This window comes from Vigna umbellata, chromosome 3 (genome assembly GCF_029865625.1).
Source record: "Vigna umbellata cultivar VRB3 chromosome 3, Vumbellata_1.0, whole genome shotgun sequence".
Lineage (NCBI taxonomy): Eukaryota > Viridiplantae > Streptophyta > Magnoliopsida > Fabales > Fabaceae > Vigna > Vigna umbellata.
This window is the reverse complement of record NC_142167.1, coordinates 23,936,733-23,945,497: the sequence shown is the minus strand read 5'-3', so window position 1 is coordinate 23,945,497 and position 8,765 is coordinate 23,936,733. Positions and strand designations below refer to the sequence as shown.

Sequence of the window (8,765 nt, the reverse complement as noted above, 5' to 3'; positions counted from 1 at the left end):
ATAATAAAATACTTTTACCTTTTATAAATATAAAGATGTAATTAAGAAAAAATTAATATTCCATCAAAACCTAATAAATTGAATCAATTTCGTTTGCATTGATTTCAGAGTGAAAAGTTCAAATGAAACGTATAAATAATGTAGTATTTTGTGACGATAACCGAAAGTAATTTATAAATTTTAAATTTTATGATGAAAACTTAAAAGCTTAGCCGAAAAAGGACAAGTGAAAAAGAAATCCCGGTGAATCGTAACAAACAAACGCGGTTTCTTTCTTGCGCCTTAAAAGGCTAAAACCCTTGTATTCTACAGTCTTGAGCGTTGCACGAAAAGTGTGACACACACATAGCAGAGGGGTTTTGGGTTCGGAGTGAGACAGACACAAACACTCCCAAGACGAGCCGGAGACGAAGGCGGAGACGGTGTTGAGCAACTATGGGAGCTCTGGCTACATTAGCCCCTTGGATTCCCGAGGACGATCTTTTGCTCAAGAACGCCGTTGAGGTTTTCCGTTTCTCCTTCTATTCGCTTTCAATTTCCGATTTATATCCGTTTCCTTTCTCTTTCCCTCTCTCATTCTCTTGTATTCTGCTACTTTTTTCCACAATCACTTCTCTCTAATTTCAATTTAAACCCTCTCTCTTGCTTATACATTTTTGTTGCCTGTATACCAATACACTCACAATTTCTCTTACAAACAATAATACTAATCGTATGTAAACCAAACCATGGAATTGGAGCCTGCATTGTTTTTATTTAAATAAAAATAAAAAGTTAGTTCCGAGAGAAAAGTTGCAAAGAATAGATCTATATGTTGTTCTGGTTTTCATTTTGGAGAATAGTCTGCTATTCTTGTTTTGGTGTTTACATTAATGTTTAGCTTTTAATTTGTAGGCGGGTGCTTCACTAGAGTCACTTGCCAAAGGTGCAGTGCAATTTTCTCGAAAATATAGTATCAGAGAGATACAAGATAGGTGGTATTCTCTCCTCTATGATCCTGTCATTTCTGCAGAAGCTTCTGCGGGTATGACAAACTTTGAGCTTTCAGCTTCGCCTCTCCCATCGAAGTTTTACAGGTTTGGACATTCCAAGGAGCAGAAAGTTGTTTCAGCTAAGAGAAAGTCTGGAAGTGTTCGCAATTTGTATTATGCAAGGTGCAAAAGAATTCGAAATAGCATGTTAACTTCCATGGACTTGAGTTTTCTAGTGGATCCGGGAAATAGTAATTATGCAGAGCATGAACTTCACCCCTTATCTGGAACCTGCGTGCCTGAAGGTGGAACTGTAAATCTCCCTGTTCAGTATGATTTTCCTCCTGAAAATGTGATGGATGATAACGTGGTTTCTGATGGAGTTACTGCCAGTGTGTTTTTCCCTGGAGTTGAAAGGGCAGTTGAAGAGAATTTTCCTGCCAAGCTAAATAATGTACTTAAGGAAGAACCTCATTTTATTGGAGACAACGTGCCTTTGGATGAAGCTGTTGAGGAATTGGATGTTCCTGGAGAATTGACTATTGATGGGTGGATTGGTGACGATAATTTAGAGAGAATACCTTTGCCCACATTAGATGACATCAACAATGACCCTGGAAATATGTGTCCTGATTTTGACGAAAAATGTGCATTTGATTCAGAGTTAGAGTGTGGAACTTCATTTAACTTGGCTTCACTTCCTGAAATACCAGTCTGGAGTACAGATGAGGGCATCAAAGAGTCCGATATGCCATGCGATGGTTTTAATGATTCGATTGCTTGTGGGGGTGCTTATTTGGAAGAACTGTCCAATTCTCTCCTCAACTTTAGTAGTGAGGAAGAGCTCTTTCTGATGGATGTTGATGGAGAAGAAGGGATTGACAAATCTTACTTGGATGGTTTGAGTTCGCTCCTACTAAATTCTACAAATGATGTTAATCCAAGTCAAGTCCCTAAAAAGGTTGAAGCAGAGCTGCAAGTCCCTAAAACAGATGGAACAGAGTCGTTAATGGCCTCACAGGCACATGTTCTAAATCATTCAGTTTCATGTCACAAAGAGTTAGAAGACAACCAAGGGTCAACCTCTAGTGGTGTACAAGTAGTTCACAAATTAGAGTTCCAAATGCCATCTCCTCCCTTGGCTGAAGATCCCCTCTTTCATGAACTAATTAACGAAGTTCCTTCCTGTTCCCTAAACACTGAGGAACAAGAAATTCCAGATAATGAAGACGTTTTCCTACCGTTTGATGTGCCTCCTGTCATATTTCCCCCTTCATCTAAATTGATTTTTAAAGCATCCAAGAAACCAATTTCGTCATCTGTTCAGGATTATGGATTTAATAGGCATAGAGCTAACGAAAGAGGCAAAGCTCTGATGCATGTAGAGAAGAAAATCCGTGTAGAATCTCAATCATCTTCTCAGATGAAGGGATCACCTTGCTTCCTGGTACCTGATGGTGGTTCTAAGGTAAAATGCGAGTTGCCTGCTAATCACGCATCACACATAGTATCTACGAGTTCTGTTACTGTTTCTGGTGGCTTAGGTGGAAATGGTGCTGCAAACACTACAAATGCTCCTCTGCATGCAAATAAAAAGGAAGAAGCTACCAATGCTGACTTGGCAAAGGATCAATGCAATCATATGGCAAATCCTTTCATTAAGAAATCAGCAGGTAGTTCGAATGACTTACAAAATAATCCCCAATTTCATGGTTCTAGCATGAAGAATGAACAAGATATAGGTTTGTCACTTCAAGATCACCAGTTGAAATGTGCTGAAGTTGGATCCTCAGATGTTCTTGACTCAGAGCTGGTGGCAGACCCTCTAACACTAGATGAGGAAGAGCATGATATAGACAGCGACGATGAGCTTCCTTCTTATTCTGACGTAGAAGCAATGGTAAGCTGTATTGCACCACTCTTTCTGTCAACACTTAGCCTTTCAATACTCATTCTCTGACTTACTCATTCTTCCCTCCTACAGGTACTTGATATGGATTTGGATCCTGATGATCATCAGGATTCTTGTTATAGTGAGGAAGGTATTACACGGCCATAATTTTTTTTTCTGTACTCTGTTATTTGTTATTCTTATTTTCTTTTTATTTGGAAAAGAGATATGGAGAACATACCTGAAGTAAAGTGATAGCCTAACTCAATGCTATTAGAGCATGCATCAGTTACTTGGGTTGTTGACAGCTTCTAAGGGATTCTATATGGTTTGCTCATATTTTTACATGTCTTTACAAATTGCTAAGTGAAGATAAAATGAGAGGCGTTTTGGGGAGAGGGGGTTGAGGCGTTTTTTTCCAAGATGTTACAATCCTTTAATGCTCTTTCTAATGATTTCCAGTTCGTTCTTGAAGTAATAATGGATCTGCTAGTCAGTTGAATAATATAAGGAATTTGTTTAACCTTATCAAATATGTCCATAATTTCTCCATGCGTTTGTTTTTTATATTTGGCTTGATCATCATATATAACCATCAGATGTGCTTGTGGAACTTGTTGAGTATTGTTTTGATTCTTTTTTGTTACAAAATTCACAGTAACATCAATGATAGCATACTAATTTTTCGCTGTTGTTACAACCATCTACTTTCTTTCAGTATAGCCTAACTATATATATCTTCTGATTACACTTCAGTATCAAGATATCAACATGTGGAAAGTAAGCGAGCTATCATGAGGCTGGAACAGGGTGCCCATTCTTGTATTCAGAGAGCCATTAATGCACATGGAGCATTTGCCATCTTATATGGTCGCCACTCAAAGCATTATATTAAGAAACCCGAGGTATATGAGCCTGTAAACTGCTTGCTTGGTCAACTTGTCATTTGAGAGATCTTTTTCATTGATTCCTTTTCAAACACTCAAAGCATAATGAGATTTTTTTCTTTTTTTTACTAGAAAAAAATTCTCACATGCATTGTATGTGGTTTATGCCGATATTCGGTTTAGTTCAGATTGTGCTCCTGAGTTCAGGCGGCAATATGCTTATAAATTGAGTGAGTTTTGTGATGAAAGTCAAAGAATGAAGGAAGTAGTAGTAGTAGTTTCGGACAGACTTATTCTGCAATTATAAGCATAGATGTGCTATGAAGTAGCCAGTCATTGGGATAATGTTTTTTGATATTTAAGATGGCTCAATTCATCCTGCAGGTTCTACTTGGTCGAGCGACGGAAGGTTTTCCTGTGGACATTGACTTGAGCAAAGGAGGGTATAGCAATTCAATATCTCGACGTCAGGTTAGCTACATTTACGTATTTATACTTGAATGTCATGGCTGCCGCAACCTTTTTACTGTATTTGATATATGTTGATAAAAATATGCAGAATATACATTTCATTTTAAATTCAGAAAAGGTTGTTTACATCATAAAATAAGCTATTCTGTACTAGTAACCTCAACATACCTTTTCTCCTAATTTTAGCTTCAAAGAAAATCAATGCCATGCTGGAACTTAATGGAGGAAGAATTGTGATTGAATATAATTTATGATAGAGTATGAAGGATTTATGTAATGCTTTAATGTATCCGAGTTATTCATCTAGTCTTAAGGGGCGTACTGTTTCATCCAGTCATGCTGTAATGATAATTTTACTTATGATGTGATGTTGACATGATGTAAATTCAGATAGTAGGGATGCAGAATTATAAATTTTTTCATGTATAGATATTATAAGTTCAGCGTAGACAGTTAGGTGTAGTCTTCGCTACCTGATAAGGTTGACTTTAATTTATTATGTTTTACCGTTGCTAACTTATAGGCAATTATAAAGATGGATAAAGAGGGGTCATTCTACATAAAAAACTTCGGCAAGAGTTCAATCCTGGTAAATAGCAAAGAAGTGCACACTGGTCAGTCTCAAAGACTGCATACTAATTATCTAATTGAGGTATGATCATATGGCTCCTATCATTTCCTATACTTCTCTTTTAAATACTGTCATTTCTTATCCAGCTGAGTTCTCACCTCCTGGTATTCCTTGTGCACTCGGAATTGAATTATGTTCCAAAGAAAAATTAGTATTCCTACATATCATATTCAGTCCCCCATCATCATGGTATCGGTATATCCTTATATTTCTCTTCCTGCCTTCTTTTTAGCATTCAACCCGGTATCAATAATAGGGGTCTATCACTGTCCTTATTGGTTAAGTTTTGTTGTTTTCATCTTTGTTTGTTCTTATGTTCTTGCGCATGTGTTGTTGAATCCTTCTGATTTAGTGCTGCTAGAATAATAGTCGTTTCATGCCAAGTATCCCAGATAATGCCTAATGTCCCAGTTTCTGTACTTTGTATTACAACATCTATATTTTGTTTAAGCAGCAGGGAAGTGTTTAGCTTTTCCAGAATTTATTTGTGGGAGCTCGGTATGCTGGACAGTTAGATGTTGTCTTCACTACTAAATGTTTTCTTCTCTTTATTAGTTGAATTAAACACGTATAATCATGGCTTTGTTTGTACCTTTTACTTCAATGCCACCGTATATCCTTAATAAGGGTATAAAAAATATAGCTGGTGTTATAATTATAAGAACGTCATGTTACTGGTTTCGTTATTCCAATTCCATATCTGCTTTGTTGTAACAAGTCTATTTTGGTTCATAAAATGATTGAATTTATATCCAAGCTGGACGTAGAATTTCGTATCACTTCTTTTTTGGGGGAAGTAGGGTTGGCCGTGTTCAAAACTTAAAAGATGTTGTTTGGATTACCTGTGTTAGTAGGAAACGTGAATTCTTCGTAGCGTTTCTTTAGTTAACTTCCCACAAGTCTCTAAATCAGTGGTCTGTTTTGTAGGTAAGGGGCATACCTTTGATATTTGAGATAAATCAAAATCGTGTCAAGCGGTACCTGGATCACATTTCTGACAATTCACAAACCTTTTAGTGTTGATTGTAAATGAAGCAAGAGGTCCACTAACACAGAAGGTGCTTATTTTTACTGCACTTTCTGATTTTTGATAAATGGTAAGCAATGTCATTGCATTTATTGGTGAATTCGTGTTTCTCCCAGAATGAATTTCTTTTGCCCGCAATAGCCGCAATAGTATAGATCACTCAACCCAAAGTTCTGTTATATTACATGCTAAATTTATCCAACCCTGAAAGTGAAAACTAAATCTCATGACCACCCTGCATTCATTTTGTAAGGTCAATAAGACTCATGCTCTATTTTTGCTCCCGTTTCATTGGATATATAATCTTTGAAACAACAATTCTATTAATTTATTTATTACGGGTTACCCTTGAACCTTTCTTTCTTACTTCACTGGCCTGTGAAGTATAACCAACGATCGGTTATTTCAAAAAATAGCATTTTGAATTTGGGTGGACTTGGACAAGTAATAAAAGTATTATTTCATTTAAATATCATGGACCTTGTCATTTGTTTATTATTCATATTCAGATAATGTTTCTTTAGTCCTTTTAATTTTCACTTCCCTTTTTTTATTTTTTTCACTTTACCGACTTCAAATAAAGTGAAAATTTTCCACCCAAATAATCCCTTACGGAATGTTTAATAGGAGAGAACATTGTAGCTCTTTGTAGATGAAAACTTTTTATTTACATCCTTGAAATCTAAAACTTGGAATACTGAATTTCATGTCAGGTATCAATTAAGTAAATAATACCAGGATGTATTGTTTCGATAGATTTTGTTTTTATCATTATTATTGTTTTAGTTTATTGGAAACTTGTTCCTGGAGTCCAACCTTCCTGATTTGAGAGAAAAGCTTTAATTATATAAATGGCATAATATTCGTTTTCTAAATTTCTAGTTAAAATTCAACGAAAATATTTGTTATCCATCATTCTTAAGAGCAGGAGGCAACAACACGTCTTGACTCATGCTTTACGTAAGTCGGCTTTCGTTTTTGTATATAAATTTTTTACGAGTGTTGGAAGTATGAAGTAATTTGATTGTTTTATAAGTTTTATTCTCTATTTTTTATGATTATTTTACTTTGACATTCGTTGTTAAATATGATTGCAGGTTTATGGTTATTTTAACAAGCTTTTATTGAAGAATTAAAAACTCGAATAAATAAACTAAAATAAATTGTCAAGTTAAAATTAATTTATACTCAAGTTAAAATTAAAAGTTTATTTCTTTTATAACTTACATAAATTAATTCAAAATGTATCAAAAAGTAGTTATTTTGTTTTTCTGTTTTAAAGGAGATTGAAACATGGGAACAAAACGCTCCAAATGTGATTTTTCAATTTAATTGATTTTTTAAGAATTATTAAATTTGAATAAAGAATAATTATCACTTACGGATCAATGGTAATATTACGAATTATACGTCATATTTAGAGAGGGTTCCCCGTATAGTCTAATTAGTAATGTCTAGGTAGTGCTACAGATAGAGATTTTAGTTTTACAACTAAGTGCGTGTAATTCTCGCTGCTTTTTAATTACAGGGAAGCAAATTATTACGCTTTATTCTCTTCTTCTTCCGTGCAATTATATTTCATTGTCGAAATTCTTTAATTTTTAATATTATTTATATTTGAATTGTTATTTAATTTGTGTTTGATTTTTAAATCTTTATACTCAAGTAACTGTTATATATATTTAAAGAAATATTGAACTTAAGTTGAATGTTATTTGTATTGGGATTGAAATAGGAATTATATCTAATAAGATTTTAATAAAGGCTACTTTAGTAAAAAAAATAAAAATAAACTTTACAGGCACAAGAAAGTTCAAGTGTAGGCAATCATAAAACTTTTTAATCCCTAATGTCTTAACTTGTTTTTTACCATAAAAACGTGATAAGAAAAAAAAAAAGAACAGCTGCAAATATGTATAAAGAAAAACTTAATCTCGCCTTTATTGTCTTATTGAACTTTATTTGTAAGATCATAAATTTATAAACTAAAATGTGTTTCTCTAAATTTTTTACCATGCAGCATTGTCAATATCATTCGTCCTATGCGAAATATTTTAATTTTTTCTAAAACGTGTTAATAAAAAGAAGTGTTTTTACTTCAAAAAGTATTTTGAGTATCTATACTTTTACCCTTACAAATTTGATATTAACTCATGTATCTTCAAACCAATTAATTAATCTCTAAATTCTCTCTCTTTCTCTATCTCTCTATGTATAACTCGTGGCTGGAAGAAAATCATAAATATTGAATTTAAGGATGAAAAAGAATTATTTTCATAAATTGAAAAATTAATTTATTGAATTAAAAATATACAGAATAAAGTCAAATTTGAAGAAATTTTAGAAATTAATTTGTTTTTCTTTTAGAAAGTGAGAAAGAAGTTGTGTATGTAAACTTCGCGCTTTTTTGAAAGCTTTACCAATAAAAGTTGTCATTTTATTACTGAAAATTCCATTAGTTGTATATATAAAATCACTCGTCACATGGACTGTCAATATTTTTTTTTCTTTATCCAGATTAATGGTATGCACGTATGTTATAACTTACGTAATATAATAAGCCTCCTCGTGTACGACTTTTTTCAGCAAAGAGTATCTCCTATGTTAAGTTTTGTGTTTATTATAATTATTTAAATTAATCTGAAGTTGGAAACAAAACATCACAGTGAAAAGTTATTTTAAACAACATGATATAAATCAACAACTTGTTTTAAAAGAATGATTTTCTTTCCACTCCTATATAAATGATTATTTTATTAAAAAAATAGGTGTAAAGTAGATATTTTTAATGATTAGTGGTGATAAAATATGATTTCCTATCGAATTCCCATGTTCTTCCCAGCAAATAGCAGTGAATAAAGAGATGAAAAGACGAAATATTAGAATA

At 33.6% G+C, this 8,765-nt stretch overlaps 1 protein-coding gene across 1 annotated transcript; it reads left to right on the top strand.

The window, feature by feature from the left end:
* The first annotated feature begins 297 nt into the window (after positions 1 to 297).
* LOC124826894 (uncharacterized) lies at positions 298 to 6,231 on the top strand. The gene is made up of 7 exons (XM_047299848.2): positions 298 to 504; positions 895 to 2,871; positions 2,956 to 3,013; positions 3,619 to 3,767; positions 4,134 to 4,220; positions 4,744 to 4,872; positions 5,779 to 6,231. Exons 1-7 carry the CDS (start codon positions 436 to 438, stop codon positions 5,866 to 5,868), a joined length of 2,559 nt encoding a protein of 852 aa, XP_047155804.1. The 5' UTR covers positions 298 to 435; the 3' UTR covers positions 5,869 to 6,231.
* The last annotated feature ends 2,534 nt before the right edge of the window (positions 6,232 to 8,765 follow it).

What these genes read in the sequence shown, in the direction of transcription:
- LOC124826894 (XM_047299848.2), top strand. Translation starts at nt 436, where the DNA reads ATGGGAGCTCTGGCTACATTAGCCCCTTGGATTCCCGAGGACGATCTT. An exon ending in ATTCAATATCTCGACGTCAG is followed by an intron (nt 4,221 to 4,743) that starts GTTAGCTACATT and finishes GCTAACTTATAG; the next exon opens with GCAATTATAAAGATGGATAA. An exon ending in ATACTAATTATCTAATTGAG is followed by an intron (nt 4,873 to 5,778) that starts GTATGATCATAT and finishes TCTGTTTTGTAG; the next exon opens with GTAAGGGGCATACCTTTGAT.